This window comes from Apiospora hydei, assembly GCF_038363865.1.
Source record: "Apiospora hydei strain CBS 114990 chromosome Unknown utg000007l_segment0_segment0, whole genome shotgun sequence".
Classification (NCBI taxonomy): domain Eukaryota; kingdom Fungi; phylum Ascomycota; class Sordariomycetes; order Amphisphaeriales; family Apiosporaceae; genus Apiospora; species Apiospora hydei.
The window spans coordinates 448,862-465,001 of NW_027117366.1; the positions used below are offsets into that span (position 1 = coordinate 448,862).

At 55.4% G+C, this 16,140-nt stretch overlaps 7 protein-coding genes across 7 annotated transcripts; 4 read left to right on the forward strand and 3 right to left on the reverse strand.

Annotated features, from left to right (window-relative positions):
- Positions 1-688: 688 nt before the first annotated feature.
- Positions 689-2,933, forward strand: PG997_009193 (uncharacterized protein; the record flags this gene model as incomplete). Its single annotated transcript, XM_066813508.1, has 5 exons — positions 689-1,313; positions 1,371-1,541; positions 1,600-1,873; positions 2,039-2,462; positions 2,691-2,933. The coding sequence occupies 5 exons, from the start codon at positions 689-691 to the stop codon at positions 2,931-2,933; spliced, it is 1,737 nt and encodes a 578-aa protein (XP_066665470.1).
- Positions 2,934-3,394: 461 nt separating this feature from the next.
- On the reverse strand, positions 3,395-4,394 carry PG997_009194 (uncharacterized protein; the record flags this gene model as incomplete). Its single annotated transcript, XM_066813509.1, has 2 exons — positions 3,395-4,150; positions 4,377-4,394. The coding sequence occupies 2 exons, from the start codon at positions 4,392-4,394 to the stop codon at positions 3,395-3,397; spliced, it is 774 nt and encodes a 257-aa protein (XP_066665471.1).
- A 944-nt stretch (positions 4,395-5,338) lies between these two features.
- Positions 5,339-5,890, reverse strand: PG997_009195 (muramidase; the record flags this gene model as incomplete). Its single annotated transcript, XM_066813510.1, has 1 exon — positions 5,339-5,890. The coding sequence occupies one exon, from the start codon at positions 5,888-5,890 to the stop codon at positions 5,339-5,341; it is 552 nt and encodes a 183-aa protein (XP_066665472.1).
- Positions 5,891-7,323: 1,433 nt separating this feature from the next.
- PG997_009196 (uncharacterized protein) lies at positions 7,324-8,214 on the forward strand (the record flags this gene model as incomplete). Its single annotated transcript, XM_066813511.1, has 5 exons — positions 7,324-7,336; positions 7,487-7,615; positions 7,673-7,801; positions 7,872-7,902; positions 7,965-8,214. The coding sequence occupies 5 exons, from the start codon at positions 7,324-7,326 to the stop codon at positions 8,212-8,214; spliced, it is 552 nt and encodes a 183-aa protein (XP_066665473.1).
- An 827-nt stretch (positions 8,215-9,041) lies between these two features.
- On the forward strand, positions 9,042-10,244 carry PG997_009197 (uncharacterized protein; the record flags this gene model as incomplete). The annotated part of the gene is made up of 1 exon (XM_066813512.1): positions 9,042-10,244. The coding sequence occupies one exon, from the start codon at positions 9,042-9,044 to the stop codon at positions 10,242-10,244; it is 1,203 nt and encodes a 400-aa protein (XP_066665474.1).
- Positions 10,245-11,896: 1,652 nt separating this feature from the next.
- PG997_009198 (uncharacterized protein) lies at positions 11,897-12,509 on the forward strand (the record flags this gene model as incomplete). The annotated part of the gene is made up of 2 exons (XM_066813513.1): positions 11,897-11,964; positions 12,083-12,509. 2 exons carry the CDS (start codon positions 11,897-11,899, stop codon positions 12,507-12,509), a joined length of 495 nt encoding a protein of 164 aa, XP_066665475.1.
- Positions 12,510-14,371: 1,862 nt separating this feature from the next.
- PG997_009199 (uncharacterized protein) lies at positions 14,372-16,096 on the reverse strand (the record flags this gene model as incomplete). The annotated part of the gene is made up of 3 exons (XM_066813514.1): positions 14,372-14,927; positions 14,989-15,151; positions 16,078-16,096. 3 exons carry the CDS (start codon positions 16,094-16,096, stop codon positions 14,372-14,374), a joined length of 738 nt encoding a protein of 245 aa, XP_066665476.1.
- Positions 16,097-16,140: the final 44 nt, after the last annotated feature.

Below are 16,140 nucleotides of genomic sequence, written 5' to 3' on the forward strand. Positions count from 1 at the left end.
TCACTAGGCGATCTTATCCGGATTCCGGGCGACAGGGGTATGTATTCCTGGTCCATTTGAGGGCCGTCGACCAGCAATGTCACCCCAGTATCGCCCGCTGCGCTGCGCCGCTCAAATTTTTCACTGCAACGGTGGCGCATGCCAAAACGCCTGTCAGGTTCTGTATGTCAGAATATGATATGACAAGAAGGTAAGTCTGGCAGACCGACGTTCACCGCAATATGCGCGTCAAGGTATGGATGTGTGGCATTCAGCACAAGCGAGGGACAATGGTTGATCAAACTCGGCAACGGAATCCAATGCAGTTTCGATCATCCCTCGCTTCGATCCTGCAAACGACACCGGCCGGTTGGCTGCTTGCCTCCGGGAAATCATGTGCTACGTGGCCACCGACTACGCCGCAAGTCCTCCCCTCCCCCAATGGAACGGCTGTATGCCTCGGGATCACCAAAACCGCCAATTCCAAGTGATACAAAGCATTTAGAGCCAGCCCAGAGCTCAAATAAACAATCCGTTCGTGTACGCATGTCTCAGAACGGAAGTCGTTGTAACATAGCCCTCATGACCTCCCACGCGCATTTCCAACACTGGGTGATCAGCATCCCCTCCTTCCCTCGAGTTGCTCCGAGGCTTTTGCTTTTTCCTGTTTCTTTCCCCAGACCTGTACATCAAATCGCCATCCGTCGCAATGCAGCAGGACGAAATCGAACTGCGATCGAGGTCCAAGGAGGCCAAAGCCCAAGATGGCGTCACCGTCGACGTCGACGACGACGGCAAGTCCCCGACGCCGGGCGCTCCGCACACGTACCTATCCACCTTCAGCCAGACCCGGACCCGGCGACTGTTTTCTATGTCGCAGCTGTTTGCTTTCTCGCTGACGTACATGGGGACGTGGGAGGCATGGCACCAGAGCATCTACTCTCCCCTGTATAACGGAGGACCACGCGCCATTTTCTGGGGTGGCTTTTTGGCCGTCGCCGGTGCTCTCGCCCAGGCTGCATCGATTGCCGAGATGTCGTCTCTTCAGCCGGTCGCCGGCGCGCAGTATCATTGGACCTACCTCCTGGCCCCTAAGGGCGTTAACCGGTTCATGTGCTACCTCCAGGGATGGGCCTCCTGGTTTGGCTACGTGGCTCTGCTTGCCGGTGTGGCCAACACGACCGCCATCCAGCTAGAAGGGATCGTCCAGTTCAACCATGAGAATTATGTTCCGGGAGGCTGGCATACTTCCGTTATCGTGATTGCTTTGCTCGTTGTCTTGGGCGGTCTTAACATGTATACGTTCCGACTGGTCCCGTGGATTGAACTGACAGGTTTGTGGTTAAGTTCCTTACCCCTATGGAACCGAGACTGAAAGAGACCCTCGACAGGTGGAGTTCTTCATGTGGCCAACTGGGTGGCCTTCATCGTCATCTTTGCCGTTATGGGACCTCGCCATGATCCGGGGTTTTTGTTTGTCGACAGCACGACCTCAGGCTGGGCTGATAGGCCAGTAATATCATGGCATCTCGGAGCCGTTGCTTTGACTTGGGCCCTGACAGGTACGTATTTGCGGTCCCCTGACGATTCCCAAAATCTAACGAAGTAATACTACCACAGGCTTTGACAGCGCCATCCACATGAGCGAGGAGACCAAGAAGGCCAAGTCGGCCGTGCCCCGGGCCATCTTCTGGTCCATCTGTATGAACGGGTGCATGGCCATCATCCAGATGTCGGTGTTCCTCGTCTCGATGGGCCCCATCGACGTCGCCATGCAGGCATACGTGCCCTCGCTGACGGTCCTGTACAACACGGTCCAGAATAAGAACGCGGCGACTACCGTCTGGACTCTGTTTTGGTTCGTGAGCATGTCGAGCAACCTGGCCTCGATCGCGTCGGTATCCCGGCTTAGCTGGGCTTGGGCCAGGGATGGAGGACTGCCGATTTATTTCGCTTATGTGAGTGATTACCCCCTTTTGATACGTCACCATTGTTATGCCTTTGCATCATATCATGAGACTAATCAGATGACTGTAATTCTTCCAGATTGACCTAAAAGGCACGTCCCCTTCCGCGCCGTCGTCTTATGCTGCATCCTGACTAGCCTGCTCTGCCTCCTCAACATCGGCAGCTCGACCTACGTCGTCTTCAACGCCATCACGAGCCTCGCCAGCTGGGCCCTGTACCTGAGCTACGCCATCTGTATCCTGAGCATGGTCCTGGCCCGCCTCGAGCAAGGGGCCGACCTGCAGCTGGGGGACTGGAACCTCGGCCGGTACGGGCTTTACATTAACGTAAGCGCCCTGGTCTACACGCTGTACATGATGGTGTGGCTGCCGTTCCCGTCGACGACGCCCGTCGACGCCGCGACGATGAACTACTGCGCCATCGTCGTGGCGTTCATCCTCGTCTTCACGTTTGGGATGTGGTTCGGGTGGGCGCGGAAGAATTGGCCGGGGCCCAACCTTACCATTCGCGACTATGTAATCGCACATTCATAGTGTAGCGCAGTGGTACATCGTCAATACCGAATTTAGACTCGGGTTCTTAATTAATACGGTTGAGCCAGAAACTGATCTTCACTCCCCGTTCCCCCTTCCTATTTCCTCTTCAGCCGTCTCAGCTCTTACTTGGGAGGAGCAAAAACAAAAACCTCAACAAAACGATGATGTCTAATAGCCCTGCGGCAGTTTGAACCCCCCAGGCATCAGCTTCTGAAAGACCCCCTGGGGATCGTACCGGGCCGCCACGCGCTGCAAGAACTTGACGTTGTCGGCGCCGTAGCTGCTGATGGGATCCTGGAAGCCGCCGGCGAAGTTGAGGTAGAGGAAGTCGTCCGCGGTGCCCTGGGCGACCGTGGCCGCCTTGGCCTGGCTGTACCAAGCCTGGCTCACGTTGCTCATGCGGGCGTCGTACTGGGGATCGAGCCAGCGCGGGGAGAAGAAGACCACTAAACGGTTTGGGGTTTCTCCCGTCAGCGATATATATATGTATTGAGGTTTTCGAAAGGCCGCAAGGGAAATGAGGGGGGGTAAAGGGGTTGTGCTCCTACGTACCCATGCGATCAATACGCTTTCTCTCCAGACCCAGGACGTTTCCGCCCCGCTTTAGGCTGTTGGCGGTGACGATATCTGGCAAAGGCACGTAGCTCCAAAAACAATCCAAGTTGGGTATGTCGACCACCTGTTTGCAGATATCCGAGGTCACCTTGTGCACTGCTTCGATGGTAGCTTGGTTGTTTTGGAAGGTAATGGTAGCCAGCCCGTCCCTATCGGTGTTTTTTATTTAGTAAAACAAAAGGTCCTCCGCCAAGGTCCGCGGGCTGAGAAGGGAGAGACGGTATTTGTCATGAATCAAATATGGACTTACCTGTATCCATCTGCTTGGGCTGACTGGGCCATGTTCGACAGTATATTCATAGGCGCCGGCGCAGCAAACGCCACTGTTTGTGGTAGAACCCCAGCAACTCGTTGAAGATGGCGGGGGACAAGAAAGGGACCGGGATCATAGCGTTCAGGCCGGCGCGGTGCCCGTACAGCGTCTCGACCTCGTTCTTGCCGTTGCTGCCGAGCTTGAAGATGCTCTGCATCCCCGCGCTCGGGTCCCGGTTGTTGGCCGCGGTGTACCGCGTCAGCACCCGCATCAGCGCCTTGCTCGACCGATCGGTGAGGACGTTGAGCACCTGCCCCGCGTAGATCAGGTTCGTCAGCTGCGCGTTGGTGATGGTGATGTGCGTCAGCACGCCGAAGTTGGCGCCGCCGCCCTTGAGGGCCATGAAGAGGTCCGGGTTGGAGGTTTGGGTGGCGTGCACGACGGTCCCGTTGGCCAGCACCACCTCGAAGTCGACAACGTTGTTGGCCGTCCAGCCCACCCCGGCCAGGAAGATGGACATGCCGCCGCCGAGCGAGACGCCGCCGACGCCCGTGCCGCCGCAGAGGCCGCCGGGCACGACGACGCCCGGCGTGTTGTCGTAGACGCGCTGCCACTCGGCGCCCGTGCCCAGGCGCGTCGTCTGCAGGTCGCCGCTGAGCTCGACGCTGTTGAGCCGGCTCAGGTCCAGCGAGACGCCGCCGTCGATGTTGTTGAAGCCCGGGTTGGCCATATGCCCGCCCGACTTGACGGCGAAGGGGCAACTGTTCTGCGTCAGGACTTGCAGGGCCGCCGCCACGTCCTGCGTCGAGTCGGGTAACACCACGCAGCTGGGGCTCAGACACGAGGTGCCCGACCAACGGTTGCTGTTGGCGGAGGCATATGTGTTGCTGTTGGGCAGGAAGACGTTTCCGGGCAGTGCACTGGACAGGGCGGCACACTTTTTGGTTCGACCATATCCCCGCGTTAGTTAGCCATCAAGGTGTAAAATGTGCTTTTTTACGTGACGGGAGTCCAAGCTGACTTACACAAGATGCCAGCGCCATGGTTTTGGGAATGCCGTGTTGATCACAATTATGAGCCGCCACAAACAAATTTCGCTGCGTAAACCTCGAAGTCTTAGAGAAGTAAAACCGAGGCTGCATGGGCTCTTTTTGTAAAGATATCCGGACAGGCCGAGCAAACAGCAAGGGTCTTGACAGTCAGGGTGGCGCTACACGAGGACTGCGGGCTGGCGTCCTTAGCTCTGGTACCATTGGGAACCATGATGGACGGCCAGGGTGGTCATCGATATGGCGCCCAATAGAGAGCTTGTCTAGCGTATTTTATTGCCATACTTTCCTCCATATCAAGACCTTTGCGGTTGAAGCTGTGAGCGTGTAGGCTGGCACCTATGTCGTAGCTGCAATACATAAATATTGCTGACTAGGGACCACGGCTTTGTTCCCCACGTGAAGTAGAAAGCCGCATGTGCGGGCTTTAGTGGACTACAACCTAAAGTTTAAAGACTCCCATAGTAATATTAGGGCCGGATACCAGCATTTCTGGCGGCCTGATATACTGGATATCCCAGAGATTCGGGTTCCTCAGATCGGCGTACATATCCGCCATGAGCCCCGTAAGCTATACCTTCATCCATCCAACGTCTTCCTCCGTGCATCCTTCAATGGCAGGATACTCCACTTCCTCCTCTTCTTCCCCATCATCATCAGTGAAATCGCCTTCATCGTCGTCTTGTTCGCCCATCTGCACCGTTCTGCCGAGCCCGGTCTCGTTCTGTTGCTGTTTGTGTTGTATTGTAGCCTCGCTTGCCTCCCAATCACCCTTGATTATTTTTACCCAAGGCTCGCCTTGTTCCGAGATGAAGCTCTACATTGAATCTTCGTCAATCTGGATACAAAACCTGTACCTCACTGGCAGCAACCAATCCCCGGGGGTGGTTTGTGCTGCCGGCCTCGAATCTCCTCTGGCGAGCCCTGTTCCTCGTGCATTATGTGTGAGCACCAATCTTTAAAGTGTCGACGTACAGTCTGCGTGCTTGCCCGTCAAGTGTGCTAGCATCGGTGATCACAGTGAGCTGGAAGCATCCGTCTTGGAGAAGATCGCGGCCGTTATACACGTCCATTTCCTTCCGGACCGCCCAATGGATGCGCGGGATACACAAGTCCCAGTTCGCGTCGCTGGTGTATGTGCAGCGATACACGACAAATCCCCATATACGGTGGCCGTCGGCACGGAGATGCTGTTCAATCTTGTCGGCGGCGTTGTACGTGCTGCAGATGGTGTTGGGCGTACGAGTAGAAACGTCTCTAGAGTCCCAGCGCTTCACGGGGACATCAAGATGGCGCACGTTGCTGGTAGGCACCTTTGACTCGTCACCCCTGTCGATAAGCACGCAACTGCATGAGCGTATTTGTGTATCTGCACGGCGAAGCGAAAGGGGTTGGATATGCACTTCAGATGAAGCCACAGCTCGAAGCAAGATGGATTCAAAGCATAAGCGGTGCGGGAGCGTAAGGTAGCTGCGGATAACGCCGCTCATGGCGGGTGGCATCACGCAAATTGCAAGGCAAAGCTCCAGATGATGAATGTGTATGATATGCGCATTACCCGAGGCTGTTCAGGTTCCCGAAGGAGGGACCGAACCGAACGTCGGATGTTGGCCTGGGAACGTTGGTAGCCTGACTTCCTTCCTATTGGTCTGGTAGCGTCTCGCGTACCAGAAACCAGCTCAGGGAAACGCAGGGGTTAATTAAGCGGGAAATCATTTTACCAGCCAGACCTTGCCTGTCACAAAGACCCCTTACATCTCTGGAGGCGGCAGGTTACCCTCTCCATCCAGTGCTTGTTGCCGATCGATTAGGTGTAAGTTTTCTTGTACAATCTCTCCAACCCAAATCATACCACCCAACTCGATTGCGCATCACGTCTGCTACAGCCGGCTAAATTCAACCTTACTAAGTATCTGGACTTGAAATCCATCCATTCTCATCTACCGCGACAGGATCCACGAATAGGATATTGCAATGATTAGTCGCAAAGCCTCTCTTCTTGCCTTGGTTGCGAGCTCTGTTCGATTAGTATGGGCGCAACAGCTACATGATGAAATGACCTCTTTTATAAGCTATCCTGGCATTACCACTAGTTGCGAAGGAGCGTTGAAAACCACAGTTGACTGCCCGACCGTTTTGGCAAAGGCATCAGACCCGTATGTTTGCCACCGAGACAATCGACCATGTGGGCGTGTGAGTCAAATGCTAAAGGGTATAAACCGCTGATCTATCTTTAGAAGTGTTATATTGAACTCGGATCACATTTACGCTCTATGCTCGTGTTCCTGCGCCGCAGACCTTCGGTCAGCGAGAGTAACGATAGTGAGTGCTTGTACTGAGAGTACCGATTTCATCGTCTACGGCAACACAGTCTTTCCGGCAACCTTCATCGTGGATCAGTACATTTCCACTCTCGATGTGGTTTGTTTTCAAGATAGGTAAGTACGTCCATATCGGTAGCCTTCAAGACTTTGACATTTGCGGAAGCGCGACAGGTGAAAACCGTGATCCGCAGTTTCTTGGTTGGTCCGATGAGAGTAACTTGACTGAACAAAACTATACGAGTTGTTGGCTTGGAGAACAGCCGTTTGAGCTCGGGGTAAACACGGAAAACCCGTCCACGACGAATTACCCCAATCCCGAGTTCAAAGTCCCACAGCTGCCAAAGGCTCCTGGCACAATTGAAGGTTGCGCATGGTACGCCAACTACCAAGAAAACACCACGGATGCGCTTTTCAACTCGTGTAGCTTCATTTCCTACGGTTATTGGGTAGAGTTCTCGGACCTCATCGCCTGGAACCCCAGTCTATCCAAGAACAAAACTGAGTGTGCGCTCCAGCCAGGCTACAGTTACTGTGTGCACAAGACAGACACCACAGCGTATGTTCCGCCCGATTACCAGTGTGTCTCGGTCGACGCCAATATGATCCATGACGGTACCGCATCCGACTGTGTTTGCTTCACATGTGTGTCCGGCTACGATGGGACGGTGGGCGTTGACTGCGCGTCCGTCGCAGAAGATGCGTCGATTAAGCTCTCGCAGCTCACTTCTTGGAACTCGTGACTCGGGGCAAACTGCGATGAAGCCCTGTTCGCGAACCTCGAGGAGAACGACTTCCTCGCCGTGTGCATTGGCGTCAACTCCACCGCACCTACGGCGACTGCAACGAGCCCCTCTTTGACTGCTACAGGTAGCAAAAGCTCCGCCTCGATGGGTGCGCCCCGCCTGAATGACTTCATCCTATCAAGCTGATGGGCTAACAAAGTCTCAGGTCCTACCCCAACGGGCATCATACCCAGTTGCCGACAGTTCTATACGGTACAGTCCGGAGACAGCTGTGCCGCAATCCAAGGGATGTTCGCGATCTCCTTCGCAGACTTCTTCAAATGGAACCCAAGCAGTAAGTGACACCAATGGAGCCGTTACGAATGCGGTCGAAAATCGCAAAAGCTGACACAGCGTGTGATCAGTCGGGTCAAATTGTGAGAACTTATGGTTGGGGTAAGACCTCATCATTGCCCGGAATGCAGTTCTGTCGTGGAGTTTTCCTGACATTCGAGTAGATATGCGTATTGCGTCAGCGCTCCCACCAGCAGCTCAACGGGCGGCGGCGGCCCAGCTGCGCCGACCCAGTCCGGCGCGGCGCCCAACTTCAACAAGTACTACACGATGCAGAGCGGCGATGGCTGCGAGAAGATCGAGAGCCAGTTTGGCATCACCTTGCCGCAGCTCTACCAGTGGAACCCGGCCATCGGGCCGGACTGTACCAATCTCTGGCTTGGCTATGCGATTTGTGTCGGCGTTTCCGCTTAGTTTTGATAGTTACGCCGGAGCGTAATGTCCCTGTTTTAGAATAAGCTCATAGAGCTTCCGCCAGCACGGTACGCATGTTGGAACTGCTATGTGTGCATGAAATTCATTCCAGGGTGGGCTTGATATGGTTGGGCCCAGAAGAGAAGGCTTGAAATGAATGGAAATAAACAGCTAAGCTTACACTTTCCTCCAACCTACAAGTCTTAAAGTAGATAATCCGTGCCTTTTGTGAAGTAAGCCAGTGCCATCATTGAGTCGGATATAAGGCGGGAAAATGTGAAGACGGCAGAATCCTCCCTGCAAGAAGCTGCGCTCCAATGGCTAAAGGCGAATCGGACGTGCGACCCAAAGATCTGCATTGCGCCAAGTAACGGAACAGATGGGATCATTTCTCCTTTAGCCTATATATAACGGCAAGAGGAACTACACCTAAAGGAATTCGAAAGTCCAAGTAAAAGGTGAAGTGAACATCCGCCACTGATTATCATGTAACTGCAGATTACATTGTCCAGGGGCGCCAAACGCAATGATCATAACTCAGAAGTTCCGTTTACTCTGGGCCAGCCTCCTCATACTTCCACTCATCTACTTGTACTGGCCCAGGAATGCCTCTCACTTGTTACATGCGCGTCCATGGAGGCGCGCGTCGGGGCCAATTGCGAATGGGACAGTAGGGGTGAGTATGGCTGGATTACGCAGCATCAATACTTCAGACATTGCTGTCAGCTGAGAGAGGGGATATTTGAAAAGATTAATAATCCGAGCCTCTGCAGTTTGCCAAGATACTCGTCATCAACCGCCCAGCACGAACGGATCGCCGTGACGCCATGGCACTGGCCGCGGCCGTCAGCAATATCACCCTCGAATGGGTCGAAGGTGTCGATGGTGACACGGTCGAGGAGCGCGTGCTACCCCCTGGCGACCGGCCGAAGCACAAGAGCTCAGACGCCGCCGTCAGGGGCTCCTGGCGGGCCCACATGAATGCATTACGCAGAGTCGTGGAGGAAGGCCTGCCCAATGCCTTGATCATGGAAGATGATGTGGATTGGGACCTGCGGATTAAGAGTCAACTTCAGACCTTTGGGGCGGCCTCCAATGCGTGGCTACATATGAGGAGTGATATGGAGTCCCGGCCATCTAATGGGCTGGGCGACGATCCCCTGATCGCGTATCGACCGAAAAGAAGCGGCGCCAAGACCCGAGCAACTGCCGGTGCAATGGATCATGATGACGCGGAGCGTCACTCAGTCCTTCTCGACCGTATATCCCCGGCGACCGCGCCTCCTTCCCCGGACCACCCTTACGGAGAAGGATGGGACGTGCTCTGGCTAGGCCACTGCGGTACCGACTTTCCAGACTCGGTGTCCGTGGTACCGCAGCTTCGAGTGGTCGTGGCAGACGATCCGACGGTGCCGGCACCTCGCCACCTGAAACCCCATCCCTTCGCGTCCCACGACGCCCTCGGAGAGTTATACCCGCCACACACTCGTGTGGTGCACGCCGCTTCTTCTCCAGGCACCGCATGTACGCTGGCGTACGCGGTCAGCCAGCGCGGGGCGCAGAAGCTGCTGTGGCAGTTCGGCCTCGAGGACCTCTCGAGCCAGTGGGATTTGATGCTGGGCGACTGGTGCGCCGGCGGATATGTGGACAGGACGACACCCAACGACGACAATACCGACGGGGCAAACGGTGATCATGCCCAGAATGATGAGACCGTCGGGACCGATAAAAACAATGGACTTGGTGAGAGCAGCAACGGCAACAAACATAGTACCAAAGAGAATGGGGAACGAAGAAGACGCACGAGACAGCAGCCAACGTGTTTGACCGTACAGCCTCCCATCTTTGGCCACCACTTCGCCAAAAAGGGTGCTTCCGACATCCGCGGCCAGGGAGGCGGCTACGTTTCCAAGATCGGCACACCCTATGTCCGCTGGAGCGTGCGCATGAACCTAGACGTTTTGACAGAGGGGGGCATAGCTGAGGACGTCGTCGATCAGTTGCCCGATGAAGGCGAGACCATGTGGTGAGTTGGGCGACGGAAGACATGGGAACGGGCACTAAGGAAAGGAGGTGGCGTAAGCTGCAATATATCGGTTGAGACTCGAGCGCGCTCGTCCAGATTAAAGCTGGATGGCGGTCCTCCAGGCTCTTCATACTCTAGGCTTGGCAGGACTGGTCCAACATATTGCTTCGCGTATTTAGGTCTTCGTGCTACGTCATCCAGCTTATCGCGAATATGCAGGACATGTTGCATGCAGGAACGTACTGCATGGAGTAGCCACGACGGGTACCTGAAGACTGCCAAAGCGCCATGCATAAGAGAAAGGAGCAACACCCCAGTCAGCAAGCGCCTCACGTGGTTCCAGAGCTGACACTTGCGTTCTTTTCAGCTTGATGTGGCATGTGGGAATTGTAGTACAAAAGTGACTCTGCTGTCGTATAACGCCGAGACAGCCATTTCAATCTAAATTCTGGAACCGTCTCTGTGTCCAAAACAGGCCATATATATACCGGCACAGCTGGACCAGGATCGGGCGTAGAGGGGATTGTTTCAAGCGAACGTCTATATGGCGACACCACCAAGGACGAGGCAAATCATTTCAGTCGTGAGAGAAATAACTCGAGCCTGGATGATGTTAATACACTTGTGGTGGCCATGGGCAGCTCTGGAGATGTCTTTATCCACCCAAATATTAGGTATATCAACGTTTGCATGTGTGGTCATGAATTTGCATTTTGATTTACTCCGCAGAGTGCCCCTTTGTAAGAACTCGACAGGCAAGCACTTGGTCAAAATCTCCATCAGGCAAGCCGACGAGTCATGCTGAACTAAGACCTCGTAAGATTCCGGACCATTGGTCGGTGATACACTTCGGGAATATCTCAACTATGGACAATTTGTGAAAACCACCCAAGTACTAACTGAAAGTGTGAATACAACATCGTTATGGTCCCACGTCTAGAAGGCTGCCGAGTTTCAGCTTACGACGCATGCTCGGCAAGTTGTAATGTGATTAGAACCGCAAAGTGTGATGTTTTGTTTTTTTCTTTTTCGTAGTGGAAATCAAGTCATAGCATCGCTATTCTGCTCGAGATAGAACCTTCAGGGATGTCGTATTCCTAGTCTGCCTCTACCTACAAGATCTGTAGAAGCCGTGGGACGGCTGCTCGGAGAACATCTACACATTCGGCGCCGAACGGGCTTTCATACAAGGACCACAAAAACTTGAGGGACTCTAGATGAGAGCTCAGCTCGGGGTCAGGGGCTTTACCTTGTGTTCGGCTTCTCGATGTTTAGTATGCACCTACTTCTGTGTCACCGGATTCATAATTAATTGGTTCTGCGTTGTAACGCTCAGCTGCACCTTTCACCCCTATCATGCTTGGCATACCGGAGGCTTCTTTCGAGCGGATTCTACTGAACAGATTCCATGAGCTTCCTGCTGTATAAAGATTGGGCATCTTTACATAGGTACGCTTTCTTCATTTGGCTTCATCACGCAGGCCATATTCACTCTTTCCACTTGGTAATCTCAAGGCTCGCATCCCCCAAACTTCCCATCATGTCAATCTTTAGCCGAGTCTCCTTGGGGTTGCCCCTATTGTTGTTCGCTGTAGGGAGTCAAGCTAGCTGCGATGGAAGCAAGTAAGTATCCCGCTAACGTCCATTACAGGCCCAATGACAACTAACAGAGAATTGCGATTTAGTTGTGTGGGTGGTGCCGACAGGGTCCTGAACCGTCAAGTGTACGTCTGATTTGTTATCGTCGTTCTTGTCCCCTTTATCTGTTATGGTGGTGGTGGTAATTCAGGGGCATTACCATACCTCGATCACGACAAGGCTAACACCACTGTATCACTGCAGTCACTACTCTTATGGCGTCAGACCCAGGCCATCTTCCACTCCCGGAACTGTGACCGAAGTCTCGTCGGTAACCGTAACTCTGCCATCGAGCTCGGCCACCGTTACCGGCCCGCCGGGCAACGGGACCTACCCAGGCAGTTCCCTGTCATTGACGGCCTCATCATCGTCGCCTTCATGGTGGGACTCCGTCATCTCGCAAACCTCCGGGGGCCCACCCGCCACCAACAGCGAGCAGAGCACCTCCCCCGCGTACAGCGTCTCGCCACCAGCACCCGGCTCTTCCTCCGGTCGCGGCGGCGATCCAAGCTCATCGTACCCTATCGTGACTGCGACACTAACCCTGCCTTCGATCTCGACCGTCCCCGATTCGGCTACGTATAGCCAGACGGGCCCGGACCCGTCCGGGTCTTCTGGGGTCCGCCGATGAGTGGCAGCGCAAGCGCATCTCAGCCTTCACTGTCATTGACTACCGACACCATCACGTACAGTCAAACGGGTCCAATCTTGTCAGGTTCTTCGGGTGGGCCTCCATTAAGTGGCAGCATAACTCCATCTTTGACCCTTTCTTCACTTTCGTTTACTACCGACACTATCACGTACAGCCAAACGGGTCCAGTCCTGTCAGGCTCTTCAGAGGGACCGCCGATGAGCGGGACCGGAACTGATTCCCTGAGCCAACCTTCGCTATCACTTTCGCTTACCACCGACACCGTCACTTACAGCCAAACTGGACCGGGCTCGTCGGGTTCTTCAGGGGTGCCACCGATGAGCGATACCGCAACTGGGACATTGACACTGACGCTGCCGTCGCTTTCACTCACGACCGATACGGCCACGTACAGCCAGACGGGCCCGGATATGCCCAGTTCGTCTACGCCGGAGGATCCATCGGGTAGTTACACCGCGATCACTGACACCCTGACCCTTTCCATCGAGACTCCTACACCCAGCCAGACGGGCCCGCCGGTCTTTTCGAGGCCTCCTCCCCCAGGAGGGATTTCAATGAGCAGTGAGCCGCCACTCATCACTACCGCTTCCACCATCTTCGATTCCACGTCGGTGATAGATGTCCCACCAACCGGCTCAGACGGCACTCTACCCCCGGCAAGCAACACTGTCCCGCCGGGCAGCGCGAGCACCATCTCGACGACCTTCACCAGCACCGTCTCGACGGCCACGGATATCGTCAGCACCGTCACCGACTGCATTCCCATTCCTGGCTTCGGGCCCGGGGGTGGTGGCGTGCCGTCCGGGTGCCCATCGCCGACCTTGGGGTCGCCGTCTGTGACGCTCATAACAGAGACGACAGAGATTCTCTCCACGGCTTCTACTGGGGTTCCGATTCGTTCCGAGTCTGGCTCTGCTTCCGGCTCTATTTCCGGCTCTGCTTCTGGTCCTGGTAGCTTGGTGACTGAATCCAGTTTGGTGACCTTCCCGGCACCTAGCTCTTCGTGGGCGACTGTCACTACGCTCGTCACCAGCTATAGTACATCCGGCCCCGGATCCAGCGGGACAGGATCTATCCCGGGAGGCTCCGACACCGCTTCAGGATCACAGAGCATCCCGGGCCAGAGCGCTTCGTATAGCAAGAGTAATTCGGCATCAGTGCCCATACTCTCCTCGGTGATCGTCTCAGTTTCAGTCTCCACTGCAACGTCTCCGAACTCAGGTATTGTATCTTCGCCTTCAGGTTGGGGAAGCAAGGGCGCACCCGACACCGCCTCCGCCTCTCTGACCAAGTCCATCATCAGCGGCTCCGTGCCCGTGCCGCCGTTCATGAACACGTCGTCAACGGTCTATCCCACGAAGACGGGCTCGACCGGCACGGCGTTGACCTCGAGCGTGGTCACGTCCGTGACCGCGACGGTGTCGATCACGTCCACGGCCGTGATTATTAGCAGTACCAGCGTGCCGCCAACAGACCCTATCGGTTCCGATACATCATGCCTCACTACGGTCTCGACTTCGGTGGTGCCGTCGCGCAGCTATTCAGATGGCGGCTCGACTGACACGACTTGCACCACCTCGTCGACACCGTCACATGTCCACTTTGGGAACATCAGCTCGCTGATCCCTACTCAAGGCCCTGGCGGTAGTGGTTCTGGTGGTGGCGGTAATGATGGCGTATCTTTGTCAGTATCAACTGATGCAACTGCGACTGCAACTGGTTCTGATGGGTCATCTCCCCCCGGCGGCGCGAGCTCTTCTGGCTTCATCACTGTCATTAGTTCAACCTCTTCCATCCTCACCGTGGTAGACCCGACACCTACCGCCTCCGCCTCTGGTGGCTTAGGTGGCCCAGGAGGCCCAGGCAGTGCCTCCGGAGTTCCAGGTGACTCGGGTGCCGCCTCCTCCACCTCGAGCGCGCCGACCTGCACCCCTACCCAGCCCACCGTCATGATCGAGAACGGCGGCTTCGAGCGCGGCCTCAGCCCCTGGCAGGTCGGCGCCTTCGAGCCCCTGCTGACGGACTACTACATCACCAAGCCCGACGCCGGGTCCGGGTCCGCCGGGTCGTGCCGCTCGCTCGCCGTGGACCTCATGAACGGCGGCGACAACTGGGGCGCGCAGTGGTGGGACTTTGAGCTGCGCAGCCCCGTCGTCCTGCGGCTGTCCCCCTCGCCGCAGCGCTACGTGCTGTCCTTCAGCCTCAAGTTCGCGCTCGCGAACCAGGCGCGCGTGGAGGCGGTGCTGGACGGCGTGACAGTGGCGACGGTCGTCGCGGAGCGCGGGGCCGATAACATCGTTGACGGCAGTAGTGCGGGGGAGGAGGCTCGTGGACGCAGTGGGGCGTCGTGTTCGAGCTAGGCGCGCGCCGCAACTTCGGGGTGGTGCGCTTCGAGTACTACCTGAACGGGGCGCCCGAGAACACCATCTGGATCGACGGCATCGACATCGCGCCGTACGTCGCGCCGGCGGGGGCCGGCGGCAATGCTTCGTCGGAGCACGCTTCGCTCGCGACGCCGTCGTCGCGGGTGCCGGTGGCGGAGACGGCAGTGTTGGTCGTCAAGACGACCAAGACACCGGAGGGGTCGTGAAGGGGAAAAGGGGTAGAGATTGGAGTGAGTGCTGTGGGGGATTGATTGGCTGGGATTTTAATTGGGCATCTTTCTTGACTCTGGCAACATATTCTCCGACTTCTTCCTCTTGCTTTGCTTGGGCCTGTCACTTTCGATTCTGGACTTTAGACGGCGGTACTAGCCAGCCCTTACATGCTCTGTTTTCTCTTCTTTTCTTTGCTTTTTTTCTTTCCTTTTCTCTCTTCACTCAACACCTCCAAATCATTCATACTTGGTACACTTCAATGCGTCGAACATTACTGTAATTGTATATCGATGTATCTAGAGAGTTGAATCAAAATGCGTATTGCGTATCTGAAAAGCCCCTTGATCTCTCCAGTCGCTTAGAGTTCCTACAGGGGCACATTGGCTTTTAGCCTAAGCGTTGCAGCACTGCCGGTAGTGTGTAGCCTGCCCGCCATCCGCTTTCTCTCCTTCCCCCACCAGCCCACTGATTTCTTTAGCTTCGTGGTCGATCGCAACGCAACAAGCAATTGACGATGTAACCCTGCTTGCGCTGACGCATGAACACTTCGTTGTCGAAGCGAACTACCCGGCGTAACTACCCCTCAGCCATGTAACCCTCATGCCGCTGTTGCAGTATTTACGTGTGCCTGAGTGAATTACACGCAGGCAGGTGGCCGTATTTTTTGCTGTACTGAAAGAGTGGTCTCTGCTGCGCGGCCCGTGTTTGATGCTACTTACTCAGGCCACGCACTTGTGTAAGTGAAACGAGAAACGAAACATATGGGGAAAGCAAACAAACAACCATGCGCTCCGAGCCGCTCCCGAGTCATCTCTGGTTGACGGACGAGTCTGCGAGACTGGAATTGCGGGATAAAAGTGAACGGCATGTCTTATGAGTGGTGGCCTTCTTTGCGGGGACCGTTGCATCGGCCGGGAATGGATGACTCGCTCTAAATGAAAGGAGCGTACCGAGATCTGCAACCACCATGGATGATGGAGCTGCACTTGCCATTCAAGCCTTTCCACGCATTC